Source organism: Magnolia sinica, chromosome 7 (assembly GCF_029962835.1).
Source record: "Magnolia sinica isolate HGM2019 chromosome 7, MsV1, whole genome shotgun sequence".
Lineage (NCBI taxonomy): Eukaryota > Viridiplantae > Streptophyta > Magnoliopsida > Magnoliales > Magnoliaceae > Magnolia > Magnolia sinica.
The window spans coordinates 23,821,446-23,836,826 of record NC_080579.1 but is presented as its reverse complement, the minus strand read 5'-3'; the positions used below and the strand labels follow the sequence as shown (position 1 = coordinate 23,836,826).

The 15,381-nt window shown below is 40.3% G+C and overlaps 1 protein-coding gene across 2 annotated transcripts in view; it reads left to right on the top strand.

The window, feature by feature from the left end:
- The first annotated feature begins 5,444 nt into the window (after positions 1–5,444).
- Positions 5,445–15,381, top strand: part of LOC131251222 (F-box protein At3g54460) — a 55,166-nt gene continuing 45,229 nt past the window's right edge. For both annotated transcript variants that reach the window (XR_009173670.1, XM_058251820.1), the window contains exons 1-6: positions 5,445–6,083; positions 9,395–12,016; positions 12,099–12,312; positions 12,427–12,717; positions 12,817–12,876; positions 12,946–13,076. Coding sequence is in view for 1 of the 2 variants with exons in the window: in XM_058251820.1 (XP_058107803.1) it covers positions 5,551–6,083; positions 9,395–12,016; positions 12,099–12,312; positions 12,427–12,717; positions 12,817–12,876; positions 12,946–13,076 (3,851 nt within the window). In the remaining variant the exon portion in view is untranslated. The remainder of the gene's footprint in view (positions 6,084–9,394; positions 12,017–12,098; positions 12,313–12,426; positions 12,718–12,816; positions 12,877–12,945; positions 13,077–15,381) is intronic.

Below are 15,381 nucleotides of genomic sequence, written 5' to 3'. Positions count from 1 at the left end.
TTTGGACATGTAAAAATGTTACAATATGAAATACTTCGATGAACAGTAGATATTATCTATAGCCATTTAAATGAGAATTTAAAGGTGAAAAATGTTTATTAATAAACAAGGAGTGGGGTGAATGGTTTAAAATCATGAATTGATTGGCACTAAGAGGAGTGCAGATGATTAAGATCAAAACATATATGCCTTAAAATACATTATGATCACTAAAATAGAAATATCTTAAGATGTGTGATTCAGGATTTTAATAGTACGAAGAACTTTGGTAAGATTTAAGGGCAATGTGATTGATTTAGTTTATCGAGTGGTCAGATGTATGAATGGATTTGATGCTTCAATGGTTAGATTACCATGACGAAGTAGCCCACTAAATGATATGACCGAAAATATTTTTCAAGATCCAAGGTTATTAAGTAATTTTTATGGTCAAATTGGTGAAAGAGCAAGTCTACATGATATAATTGGCGAACATATTTATTTAGGTTATCTAGAAAAAAAGATATACTAAAATACTAAAATTTCAAAATAAATCTTATTTGTTTGTAGATTCACGAATATTTAAGTTAAACATTGAGATTCAATCTACAAATCACATATAATTAATAAACCCGGAAGATAATATATATCCCGAGGTGTTACAAGAAGTTCAAGTGGTGATAAGTAAAGCGGTGGCCACATAAACTCCCATGAAAAATTGACTTTAATTTGTACATCAATCTCTCAAGCTCACAATACGACATGAGTTAAAAAATCAGGTAGATCAAGAACTTAGGCAGTCCTTGCCATAAGAAATAGCAGGGATTGGATGCCCACCATCATTGAAAACTTTGTAGTGGTCACAAAAGTTTTGGAGCAAGATGATATTTGTGCCTATAGTTTATCCCAATGGTAATAACCTTATGAACAATTTGGATGGCTTATAAACATCAGGAAGGTTTCAAATGAAAGCATTTCTACTGCAATCATTTCCTATAGTTTAGCCCACCTAAGTCTTGGATAAGCCTGATTTTGGAGTCCTATCCTATTGTGAGCTTCGGAAACTAATGGACTGAGTGGATTTTCCAGGGGAGTCTCTCTAGGCCTCACATAGCTTCCCACCACATGAAGTTCTAGTGGGCCAAGGTACAAGTAATTCTTGTCCTAATCCAACTAGTTGAAATCTTCCTAAGGTCCACCTTGATGTTTATTTGTCATCTAACCTGTTGATTAGGTCACACATACCTGGATGAAGGGAAAACACAAATATTAGCTTTATCTAAAACTTTTGTGTCCCTTAGAAGTATTCAAGGGTAGGCATTCAATCCCCACCGTTTCTCGTGGTGTCATCCACTTGAGCTTTAAATGTGCATATATATTTTTGAGCTCATGCCCTAAAATGAGTTAAAATGGATTGACGATGTGGATAGAACACATACATCATGATAGGCCTCACAAAGTCATGCCACTAGGGATATTGGTGGTGGTAGGTGTTGCAAGCAATATGCTTTCATGCATAATCAACTAAAAATAAAAATATTGGACACAAATGAAGTGGTGACCTTGCCCCCACCTACTTTCATGGACTCCATGGAGCCTATTGTGATGTATTTGTTTTATCCATACTATCCATCTATTTTTCTAGCTCATTTTAGGCCATGAGCCTAAAATTGAAGCATATCCAAAGCTCAAGTGGACTACACCACATGAAAATAGTGGAGACTAAACACATTTTGTTGGAAATTTCCTAAGGCCTATCGTGATGTTTATTTGTCATCCAACCTGTTTATAAGGTAACATGTGCCAGGACAAGGAAAATATAAATATAAGCTTGATCCAAAATTTGTGACCCCAGGAAGTTTTCATCCATACATCACGGTGATCCCCATTAATTCTTGCCACCATGCAAGGAGGTTGGTAGGGCAGATGTAATCTACATCCCAAAATATTGGCTTGATGCAACACATGTACCCATATCAGCCAACATGGTGCAGTGCTAACTGTGAGGCGTACCTTGATTATGTGCAATATTTCAGGCCATTCATCGATTTTGCCCACTCATTTTAGGGCATGAGCCCAAAAATAAAGTAGATACAAATCTCAGGTCATCCACACTATAGGAACTAGTGGTGATTGAATCCTCGCCATTAAGAACTTTTCAAGGCTCATGATGATGACATATATTTGCTATCCAACCTGTTGATAAGGTCAGACCCAGGTGAAGTAATAAAATAAATATCATCTTAATTCAATACTTCTGTGACACAAGTTTTTAATAATTATCATTGTTTCATATAGTGTGGTCCACCAAGGTTTGTATCTGCTTCATTTTTGGTCTCATATCTTAAAATGACATGCCAAATAAATGTACGGCATGAATATACCACATGTTCATGAGGAGGCGCCACGATCCGGGCTGCACCCTATTGGGTGGGGCCGGGGCAACACTTACTGCTACCTCTCTCTAACACCATCTATGAAAATAAATGTGGCTTGCCCGTACTCACTGGTTCATTTTAGGACATGGCCCCAACCATGATGGAGGTTAAAAAGCCATCAGAAGCAACAGCCCTTACCCTTAGAACCTTCTTGATATTTATATGCCATCAAACACCTTCACAAGGTGATTCTCAACTGGATAAAGGGCAAAGACAAATTTCAACTTGGTACTACATTTCTTTAGACATCTAAGAAGATTTCAATGGTGGGTGTTCAATTCTCTTTGTTTCCTGTGGTGTGCCCCAACTTAAGTTTTACATCGGGTGAAGGTCAAGGACCGATTTGGATATAAGTCATACCGCTGTGCCTCTTAAGGTTGGACTTTTAGAGGGCAGGTTAGGTGCGGCCCGACCTCAGCGAAGATGGTGTGGCCCTTACCATGAGGGCCACCTTGATATATGTAATCTATATCTATGCTGTTTATCCATTTTGCAAGATTATTTTAAAGCCTGAGCTCAAATTGAAGTAGATTCAAATCTCAGGTCGACCATGCTATATCAAACAGCAGTGATTGAGCACCATGCCATTAAAACTTCCTATGGCCCACATAAACCTGGATGAAAGAAATTGAAAAAAACAAAAATAAGCTTGATTCAAAACTTTTGTGGTCTATTAATGGTCAATCACCACTATTTCATATGTTAAGATCCACTTGAGAATTGGATGTACTTTAATTTTAGGCTCATGATATAAAATGATATTGCAAAATCGATGGACAACATGGATATACAATACGTTCATCAAGGTGGGCCACAGGGTAAGGGCACACGTACGGTCTTGGGTGAGGCCGTGTTGCACCTAATCCGCTTCCGGTTAGACTCCTGCAGTGGCTGCAGGCTGGTCGCGCGCGTCCATATGAAACCGAGAAAATCTTTGAAACTCGGTGGACCGAGACCATGCAGCAGTTTCTTAGAAATTGTATAACTTTCATTCAAGTAATTTAAATTAAACCGTTCAAATTATGTATACCAAATCAGATGTATTGCCTAAAGGAAAGTAAGCTTATTTGATCACTTCATTATCAGATTAGTGGACATTTGTTGGACGGTTCAGAATAAAATATCCAATGATCTTATCTCAGCAATCAAATATCCATTAATCAGAGGTTAGGATTTCGAAAACAATCTGACTTTTAGAATATAAATTGGTGACAGTGGGTTTCACAATTTATCTGGTTTAACTTCAAAATGTATTGCACGTGCACCATTTTGAAGTGCCAGCGTATCAAGCATGATGGGCTGCCGGAGTATCAAATAGCTCCCTTGTGACAAGCTACGTGGATTCCCTAGTAAACTCTTTGGTGGTCCAGCGTGATGTATATGTCTTATCCACGCCGTCCATCCATCTTAACATCTCATTTTAGAACATGATCCCAAAATTGAAACATATACAAATCTCAAGTGGGCCACAACACATGAACGTAGGAATAATGATGTCCACCCTTGAAATCTTTCAAATGTCCGCAGTGAGTTTATTTTTATTTTTTTTCTGTCATCCTGCCAGTTCATAAGGTAAAAATGGACGAAGGGAAAATATAAATATCATTAATCTAAAACTTTTGTGGGCCCAAGAAATTTTCAATACTAGCTGTTCAATTCCTGTTGTTTCCAGTGGTGTGGTCCACTTAAAGTCTAGATATTCTTGAAACTAGGTTTCATGCCTTAAAAGGATCTGATAAAAAGATAGACGGCGTGGATAACACAAATACATTACGGTAGGCCTTACAGAGTTTACTAAGTACCCAATAGCTCACTGAGTTTCTCGTTACGCAGTCCGCTTCCTTGAGACCGGAAACGGATTGGCTACTCCCCGCCACCAGCCCGGTGGCTGGTGCTCTGTGGGCCCCGACATAATGTATGTGTTTCATTCATTCCGTTCATCAATTTTATAAATCCTTTTAGGCTCAGCATAAAACAATTATAGGGATATAAACCTCCGGTGGAATATACCATAGGAAAACAATAGCGATTGGATATCCATCATTAAAATCCTCCTAAGTCCCACTGTACTTTTTATTTGACATCCAATATGTTGATTAGGTTATACAGACCCAGATGAAAGTAAAATACAAAGATCAGATTATCCAAAACTTTTATGGCCCCCAAAAAGTTTTAATGGTCAGCGTCCATTCAACACTGTTTCCTGAAATGTGGTCCACTTGAAATTGGAATATATATCATTTTTGGTCTCACACTATAAAATGATCTAAAAAAATAAATTGACGGCATGGATGAAACAAATACATCATGGTGGGGCCCACAGAGCGCCGACCATCAGCCAGTGGCAGGTGGCAGGGGAGTAGCCAATCCGTATCCCCTGAGACCATGGGAATCAACCTTTTCCGTACTTTCAACTTCACTTTTAACAATGATGGTAAGAATTTCCAATAGTTAGATTCGAGGTCGTGGATTCGGTGCGGCCCAGGTCTCATTCTAGACGGTGCGGCCCTAACCGTGGGGCTTACCTTGATGTATGTATTCTACATCCACGCTGTCCATCCGTTTTTCAAGATCATTTTAGGCTATCAGCATTAAAATGAAGCAGATAAAAAGTTCAGATGGACCGTGATATAAAAAACAATGGTGATTGAATGATCTACCGTTAAAAAATTTCTAGGGTCCATCATACTGTTTACGTAATAGTTATTTTCCATCCAACCTACTGTAAGGTGACACAAAACTGGATGAATGGTAAAAAAGTATAAGCTTATCGAAAACGTTTTTGGCCCCCAAGAAGTCTTTTTTTATTGGTCAATCATTATTTTTTTCTATGATGTGGTCGAACTAAGATTTGGATGTGCTTGATTTTTGGGCTATTTCACTGAAATGATCCGTAAAAACGAATGGACAGCGTGGATTTAGAATAAATGAATCAATGTGGGCCCCACAGTAAGGGCCGCACCGTCTTGGGTGAGGCCGGGTTATATCATCACGTGCTGACCAGATGGGTAGAGTCTCAGGATTTCTCCTCGTACTACCCTCTCTCTCTCTCTCTGCAAAGTTCCCCTCTTCCTCTCATTCTCCCCATGGTTGGATAATTCAAATCCAAAACCCTAATCCCCAATCCCCTGCAATGCAGGGCCCACCGTCGGTGGACCACAAGCTCTGCGGCTTCTTCTGCACCGTTCTTTCCGTAGAGACCCCCGACGCCTCCATAACTCTCTCTCCCGGAAACCAATGCTCTCTCTTCTCCTCCGGCTCGGATGTCGTCGGCTTCCGTACCGAATCCGGCGTCCTCCTCTTGCCAATTGCGGCCTGCAATAATCGAACGGCGGAGATTGATCCGGAAGAGGCTGTTGCTGGAGAGACGAAGGGCCTTCCTGGGGAATGCCGCAGCGGTTCTTCGTCACGGAAGAGAAGGCGGGGGGCGGTGCCTGGGCAGGGGAGTTTGAGTGTGGTAGATCAGGTGCATGCATTGGTGGGCCACAAGTGCTTGGAGATTGTTGCATGTGTGGTTAGGGTTTCGTTGAGGGCGGATGGTGATGATGGAGGTGGGTCTGCGAGGGCAGTGGTGATGGTTGATGTGTATTTACCGATTGCGGCGTGGTCAGGTTGGCAGTTTCCGAAATCAAGGATAGCAGCTGCTTCTTTGTTTACGCATTTGAGGTATCGTGCTATTTCATCTCTCTTTTCTAAAATGTTTTTAATTTTAAAGATTTTATTTATTTATTTGTTTATTTATTTATTTTCTTTTTATGGATGAGGAATTTAGAGAAGTCTTGATAATATGGTAAACTGCATTTGCATGCATGCATCTGCGTTTTGGTTTGGCAAGTATCACTACATTTAGAGGGCGTATTTGGTGATCTAGACTGTCTGTTTGGCGGGCCTCACCATCGATGGGCTGTGGTGTGAAGAATGTGTGCATCTGTTGATCCTAGTCATCCTATTGTCAGCATCCAAATGGATGTTTAAAGTATAGGCAACGGTCCAGATGCAATAGGATAAGAAGTCCAATCGTTTGGATGGCTGGCATTGTTTAGAATCCATTGATTGTCCACAATGGGTCTGCCAGATTTATGGTCTGGATCACTGTTCAGTGGGCCCCACATTTATCGAATGCTGGCCCAAACATGTACACATCTGGTTCACCAAACGTTGTACGGAACTGTTTTAGTTAAGTTGTTGAGATATTAGGCAAATGTTTTCTATGCTCTGTCACAGATTAATCTTCTTCAGGTTATTTGGTAGATATTTGATGCCAGGAGATGGAGATCTTGTAAATAGGTGCTCTTTGGTACTCTGACAGAGTGCCAAAGTAGATAATCTGCATTCTTCAAGTCTCGGTGGTGGAGAAATGAGCACTGCCTTTGTTCTGTTGGAGACCATGAAGTAGGTGCATCCTGAGTAACTAATTCCACACTTTGTTGCAATACCTCCTTTTCCCTGATAAAGGAGCCAGTGCTGTTTGCCACAAATACTTCTATGAGGGTGAATAGAATGAAACTTTCTAAAAGGATGGACCTAAGATTTGGACCAGCCTCATTTTTTTGGTCCATGCCCTGAAATAAGTTGGCAAAAAGGATGGACCACATGGATATACAAAAAATGCATTGACGTGGTCCCCACTTTTAAAGGCATGCTCACTAGTGGTCCACTGAAGATTCAGATCTACCTGAATTTTTGGACCATGCCTTAAAATGAGTTGGCAAAACGGATTGACGGCATGGATATACAAATACATTGAGGTGGTCCGCCTGGCCCACCAGTGGTCCACTTGAGATCTGGATTTACCTCCTTTTTTTTCCAATACCCTTAAATGAGTTGACAAAACGGATGGATGACATGTATATATAATACATAATTGAGTGGATCCCACGTACATGGCCCTAAAAATTTATACATGAGGTATATATCAACTCAAAATTAACCAATTAAAATTTGGGACCATTGTTGCTAAGTCACAATCCTAAAATTAAATTGTTTGAACAATTTTCACTATTAGTTTGCAGACACTTGTTTTTTGAAATAGGACCATTTGATATTTTTCATTTTTCACTGTCCAATAAATGTCCACCAATCCATTAGTGGGATAAGTGCCAATAGATTGCATTAATTTGAGGCTAGTTTAGGGCATCAAATGGTCCCCTAATCAGCCCCGAATTGACAACACTATTTACCCCAATTTAATTTTAATTTTCTTTAAAGATTTATTGAGGAAAATGATATCAAATTGTTAGGTATATGAATTACATAATAGGATACAAAAGTCTCTAAACTCTATATATTGAAATGGAATGTATGTGAGTCACGAAGTATGCAATGCACTAGCACTATAAATAAAAGGAAAATGTAAAAATATAAGATGTTTTGGTATTACATTTATTATATTAAATTTATATAGATATTATATAGTTAGAAAACTAAATATAAAAGGTTTGCAGTTAATTCCAGGTTGTTAGGTTCATAAATCCATCAGACAACTCGATATAACATTCTCACCAAAGAGTGGACCGTTACACCACCATAAACATGTTCCAAATTATAAATGAATGCATATTTGGAATATTTAGAATATTCTGGATTTAATGGATATTTTTCCATATTTTTTTGACTTAAATTTTTTTTGACCATTTTTTTTTTTTTTTTTTTGCACCATTACACACCTCGTATTGGCCGATATGGGGCGTTTCCGTATCGGTAATGGTGGGCACCGCCCACTAATACCGCAACGGAACCTTGCCTTTGGTGGAGATCGATGAGGAGGAAGATCCTGTAGGCAGTATTCAAAATATCGGTATTGCGCAATGTATTGCACCCTTGGGATACAGATACGTATTGGTTATCGCACGGGATATATCGTTTGTATCACGTAATTTATCACACTTTTTGGGAAACATCGGGAAAATTGTTGAATTTTTCAATGAAACTTCAGGGATTATTTAAAAAGACCCTAATACACACTTTTAAATCATAAAATCTCAAAAAAAAAAAGTGGACATAATAGGTTTCCTTTGTATAAGGTCCTAAGCTATGCGCTGTTATAACATGGTGGATGAGCATTACCAAAAAATTATAGTTATAAAATGATCCCATCTGTTCAATAATGTCTCCTCTACTATTCATTTTACATGTTCTGCTTCCTGCATCACATGCATTATCACTTGTTCTTTTTTTATGCTACCAACAAGATTAAAAAGAAAAGAAAAGAAAAGAAAAAGATTAACATGATATCACAAGTAATGCAGTTGATGGAGAACTGGTGATTGCTTTAATTAAAGTTGATTTTGTTGTTGCATGTGAAATCTATACTTGAGGGTCTGGTTGCATGGTGGGGTGAATCCTTTTTCAGAAATTTCAATTAAAAGGATTTAAATCTAGAAAAAATAAAATAGTGTTTGGTTTCTCCAAATCTTCCAGGTAGGAAGCGGAAAAGTACCTAAAAAGGCACCCTTTTCCGATCCTTTCCCTCTGTCTCCTGCTCAAAATGAAATGGAGAGGGGCTAGCCTATCTAAATCTATTGGAGCTGCCCCCACAGAAGAAGTTGTAAATTTGATGTAGATTTGTAATGCACGGGCATTTTCACACTGGGCTCGAGTGGGTTAGCCCGTGGGATGCGGAGACACACTCGGAGTGGGTGACCCATGTGATTTGGGGCCCACAAGGGAGATCTCATGTTCGAGACTCCTCATCGGGGGTGATTAATGCGTATTTCACGCTGGGCCTGAGTGGGGTAGCCCGTGGGATGCGAGGACATACTCGGGGTGGGCGGCCCATGTGATTTGGGGCTCAGGAAGAGGGTTCGACCGAGGTCTTAACCCATGCGACGTGGGGCCTGGGCTATGAGATAAATGGATTAATTCGCCATACTCTAACGGTTCGAGCTTTTAGAGCAAGTGGTTAATTGTCCTGCATCAATTTGGTACACAATCATTTTTCTTTCTTGCTAACGAAATTTGTGAACATCTGTGTGCAGTTGTAACTGGGACAAGAGGAATTCATTGCTTGCTTGTGATCACAATCATTGCAAATATGGTCCTGGAGATGAGTCAATGTGGAATCACTCGGACTGTCATGTTCTTGGCTGTAAAATGCATTCAAGTGTATCTGGTTCTTCTAAAAGAAGGCTATTTGAGCTTCACGAAATTTTTAAGAGTTTACCTGCTGTTTGGAAGGAGGAACAATTATATTCCACAAAAGTAAAACCTGCAAATGCTTCTCTTAGTTCTGGCATATGGGATGTATCTGATGATGTTTTGGTTAGTGTCCTGACCTCTCTTGGCCCTAAGGACCTTGTTAGGGTTGCATCCACTTGCCGTCATCTGAGGTCGTTGGCTGTATCAATCATGCCATGCATGAAACTGAAACTTTTCCCTCATCAGCAGGCAGCTGTTGAGTGGATGTTACAAAGAGAACGCAACGTGGAGCTTCTGCCACATCCTCTGTATTTGGATTTCTCAACTGAGGATGGTTTCCATTTTTATATAAATGCCTTGTCTGGGGAAATATTAACTGGAGTGGCTCCCACTGTTATGGATTTCCGTGGAGGAATGTTTTGTGATGAGCCAGGCCTAGGAAAGACCATAACTGCACTATCACTTATTCTGAAGACACAAGGAACACTGGCGGATCCACCACAAGGAGCAGAAGTCATATGGTGTATGCATAATCCCGACCAAAAATGTGGATACTATGAACTTAATTCTGAGAACTCTACCCCTGATAAATTCATGTCGCCGTGGAAAAGATTCATGGGTCAGAATGCACGAAGGGGAAGGATTTGTCCTGATAAGTTCTCACCAGAATTTAGTTCTGTGGGGAACCCAAAATCATCCTCATCATCAAAACGGGCAAGATTAGCAGGTTCTGAAGCATGTGCGCGATCTGCAGATTCCTCCTGCAGTAAATTAGGCGTAAAGCCCGCAACACGTCTACTTCGATGCACCAGGAGTTTGAGTCGTGTGAAAAGAAACCTTTTTGATTCGTTTGATGGAAATTCTGCCCGTGTCAACAAGGTCAGGAAAAATTCTATTGGCAGGAGACGCATTTCATATGGTTCGGCAGGTGAGTCTTTGGCAATGGAATTCAAGATTCCAGCAAGCTTGACCAATAGTTACAGGAAGCCTAAGAAGGTAGATACTGGATGCTCTGAAATCAATGAAACCTGGGTTCAGTGTGATGCTTGTAGCAAATGGCGGAAGCTTTCTGAGAGAGGTATACCTGATATTACAGGAGCATGGTTCTGCAGTATGAACAGTGATAGCTTCCGCCAAAGCTGTGCCATTCCAGAGGAGTCTTGGGACCACAGGCGGTCAATAACATACTTACCAGGATTTTACACCAAAGGAACCACCCCAGCAAGGGAACAAAATGTATCATTCTTCACAAATGTGCTTAAGGAGCATTGTACACTAATAGATTATGAAACAAAGAAGGCATTGACTTGGTTGGCTAACCTTTCAGATGATAGACTTGTTGATATGGAAACAATTGGTCTAAGGCGTCCAGTTGTAGATACACAAATTGTTTCAGGAAAAGACGAAGATGAATACCATAAAATATTTCAAGCATTTGGCCTCGTAGGAAGGGTTGAAAGGGGTACTAGTAGGTGGTATTATCCGCGCAACCTTGACAATCTGGCATTTGATTTAGCTGCACTGAGAGTTGCTCTAACTAAGCCATTAGACTCACATAGGTTATATTTGTCAAGAGCAACTCTTATTGTGGTCCCTGCAAATTTAGTTGATCACTGGAAAACTCAGATAAGGAAGCATGTCCGTCCTGGGCAGCTGCGTGTTTATTTCTGGACTGATCAGAAAAAACTACGTGCCCACAATCTTGCATGGGACTATGACATTGTCATTACCACCTTCAACCGTTTAAGTGCTGAATGGGGCCCCCGTAAGAGGAGTGTGTTGATGCAAGTGCACTGGCTAAGGGTAATGTTAGATGAGGGGCACACACTTGGTTCGAGTCTCAATTTGACAAACAAATTGCAGATAGCTGTGTCATTGGTGGCTTCAAATCGTTGGGTACTAACTGGAACGCCAACCCCAAACACACCAACCAGCCAAGTGGCTCATCTTCAACCCATGCTGAAGTTTCTTCATGAGGAAGTCTACGGACAGGATCAGAAATCATGGGAAGCTGGCATCCTTAGACCATTCGAAGCAGAGACGGAAGAGGGACGGTCACGTCTCCTACAGCTACTAAAGAGGTGCATGATCAGTGCAAGAAAAGTAGATCTGCAAACCATTCCGCCCTGCATCAAGAAAGTGACGGCTGTTGATTTCACTGAGGAACATGCTAGGAGTTATAATGAACTGGTTGTGACTGTTCGCCGCAATATTCTAATGGCTGATTGGAACGATCCTTCTCATGTTGAATCTCTTCTGAACCCAAAACAATGGAAGCTTCGAAGTAACACAATTAGGAATGTTAGGCTATCATGCTGTGTGGCTGGACACATTAAAGTAACAGATGCTGGTCAGGATATTCAGGAAACAATGGATATACTTGTGGAGCAAGGTCTGGATTCTCTTTCAGAAGAGTATGCTTTTATAAAATATTCTCTCCTGAATGGAGGGGACTGTTTCAGGTAAGAGATGCTTGTTGAGATTTTATGTTGTGTGTGTTCTTCAGTCTGCCAGATTTATTCAAGTTGTTTATGCTGTTTTCAGGTGCAAAGAATGGTGCCGTTTACCTGTTATCACACCATGTAGGCATCTTCTATGCCTTGATTGTGTTGCTCTAGACAGCGAGAGATGTACATTTCCTGGCTGTGGAAACCCTTACGAGATGCAAAGTCCTGAGATATTAACGCGTCCAGAAAATCCTAATCCAAAATGGCCTGTTCCCAAAGATCTGATTGAGTTGCAACCTTCATATAAGCAGGCATGCATTGTTTTTTCTTAGATGTTCAGTTCTCTGTGTGCATGTCTGCATGCAAGCATGTATGTATGTGTATGTCTCCTTCAGTTAACTTTTAGTTGTTCTGATTTTATGCAGGATGACTGGGATCCTGATTGGCAGTCAACATCAAGCAGCAAAGTTGCTTACCTGGTGGAAAGGCTGAAGGCCTTGCAAGATGTGAATAGAAATATGGGTTACCGTATGGATGAAAATGATGACGTCAATCTTTTCAGTGATGTGTTTTTGTCTATGCATAAACGTCAATGGAATAAGTTAATACATCATATTGCCAGCACTGGGTCACATGATAAGTCCCATAAGGCACTGCCTGAGAAAGTGATTATATTTTCTCAGTTTCTTGAGCATATACATGTCATTGAACAGCAGGTAGCTACAAGTTCCTCTAGTAATGGCTTTATTACAATTTCTATCACCTTTAACAAATGGAAGGCTAAGAGCCTATGATTCCAATTTACTTTTCCACAGTTAACTGGTGCTGGAATCAAATACGCTGGAATGTACAGTCCAATGCCTTCTAGTAACAAGGTGTGTATCAATTTACTTATTTTCTCTCTATTTAATTTCTTTGGGACTAATAACTATTTGCTCTCTCAGATGAAATCTTTGATGATCTTCCAACACGATGTGAATTGCATGGCCCTTCTAATGGATGGGAGTGCAGCTTTAGGTCTCGATTTGAGCTTTGTTACTCATGTATTTTTGATGGAACCTATCTGGGATAGAAGGTAACCCTTTTTCCATCTTGGATAAATTAACCAAAGCGCTTCATATGTATGTATAGTGCACTAGTATCACCATGTGTCCAGTGTTTCTGTAGTGAAGATGCTATCTTGGTTTTTTCTTCTTAATACCTGCTCCTAGCCGCAGGAATGTGTGCATTTGAACTTTATCTTTCCTTTTCTTTTTTTTCTTCCTTTTTCTTTTTGGAAAATGAAGAGGATTTTTTTAAGAAAGAAGGAAGAAAATCAAGATAAAGGGAGCATTCCCCATGCAATTAGCTGATTGGAAAACACCATATTTAGCTAAAACCATGGTTATTTGGGTAATGCGTCGCTTCGATACCTGGTATGGAATGTGTATGCATGCGCTTCTTCCTCCAACATGTGGGTATGCCAGGGATAGGATCATGTGGGTCACTCCAATACATACACTGGGTATATACAATATAGTTTTATATTCGAATTGATTTCTAATTTTATAAATGAATCGATGAATATTACTATTGTGGAGGCATTGTAATGCAGGGGCATTTTCACACCGGGCTCGAGTGAGGTTGCCTGTGGCATGTAGGAGCACACTTGAGGCGGGTGGCTTGTATGAGGCGGTACCTAGGGGATGTGGGGCCCGAGCTATGATATAAATGGATTAATTCGCCATGCTCTATCAGTTTGAGCTTTTAGAGCAAGTGGCTAATTGTCCTGCATCAAAGTGGTATCAGAGCAGGAGGTCTCGTGTTCGAGACTTTTTACCGGGGGTGATTAATGCAGGGACATTTTCACACCGGGCTCGAGTGGGGTTGCTTTTGGGATGCAGGGGCATACTCGGGGTGGGTGGCCCGTGTGAGGCGGGTGGCTCGTGTGAGGTGGTACCCATGTGATGTGGGGCTCACGAGGGTGGTTCGACTGAGGTCCTAACTCATGGGATGTGGGGCCTGGGCTATGAGATAAAGGAATTAATTCATCATGCTCTATCAGTTCGAGCTTTTAGAGCAAATGACTAATTATCCTGCATCACATTGTGTGCTTCTTTTATCTCATTTTCTCTTCTTCCTTCCCTACTTGTAATAGTTTCTCTCTCTTCACACGCTTTCACATGGTATTAGAGCACGGTTGAATGTAATTTGGGCCCCAAATCTCCTCTTTTCAATCCCTAGTTTCTAGATCAAGATTGGACGATCCCTAAACCCTTGTGCGCTGATTGGACCTCAAGGAATGAGTGTTCCTCTTCTTTTTTGTGCAGAAAACAACATGTTTTCTGTGTTTTTTGTCAAGTAAATGAAATTGCTTGCAAAAGCGAGCCTAGGAGCTTCAACTTGAAGATGAAGGCGTGCTGATTTTTTCTGTTAAAGTGGTGCTTAAGTTGTTTTCTTTCTTTACTTTGTATTAGCAGCAGTGTTTTTTTTTTTGGTAGTTCCGTCTATCCGTCGCATTGTGTGAGATATATGAATGATGTTGAAGTGGGTTCTTGTTGATGAAGGCTGAAATTTTGTGTGATATTGTTGAGAGGTTTAGTCATGCATGAATATGATTATAGATCAGCATTTTTTGTGTTTAAGTTGAAGTAAATCAGTTCGAAAGTTGCTAAGGAGCTGAAAAGTGTGGTTAGTGGTCTCTCATTGCTAGGAGAAGTGTTTGAACTTTCGTTTGATGCATCCATAACATCCTTGAAATTGAATGGGAAGAATTATTTTCTCTGGGCTAAATCTGTTGAACTATTTCTCTTAGCTTGGGAAAAAGATTAATTGCCGGAATCTAAAATGGAGAAATTTGATCCTAGATATAGATAGTGGATGCGTGATGATCAAGGTATTCAAAATCGGTTACGTATCAGCCGTAACAACTGATACGTAATGGTAATAGTTGATACTGTTACATGATATGGCCCCAAAACGGGGCACGTCTATTTTTTGGGTTTGTAACGACCGTTACGGTACTGTAACAATTGTTACGGGTCATAACCCTAAAGAAAATGAGAAAAAATGAAAAAAGAAAAACCTTTTTTTCTTTCTTTTCTTCTTCTTCTTCTTTTTGGGCTGCTGCGGCTGCGGCGATGCTGCAGTTGCGACACTGTTGGGGCTGTGGTGGCAATAGTTCCTACTGCCCTTCTTCTTTCTTCTTGTTCCTCTCTTTCTCTCTCTCTCTCTCTCTCTCTCTCTCTCTCTCTCTCTCTTCTTTTCATTTTCGGTCTTGGAAAAAATGAATGGACTGTGTGGCTGTGAATTGTTTCACAGCCACACAATTTTTTTTTAAATACTCTGCAGTGCGCGCATTATGTGGGGCCCACCTTGATTTACGTGTAGTATATCCATGC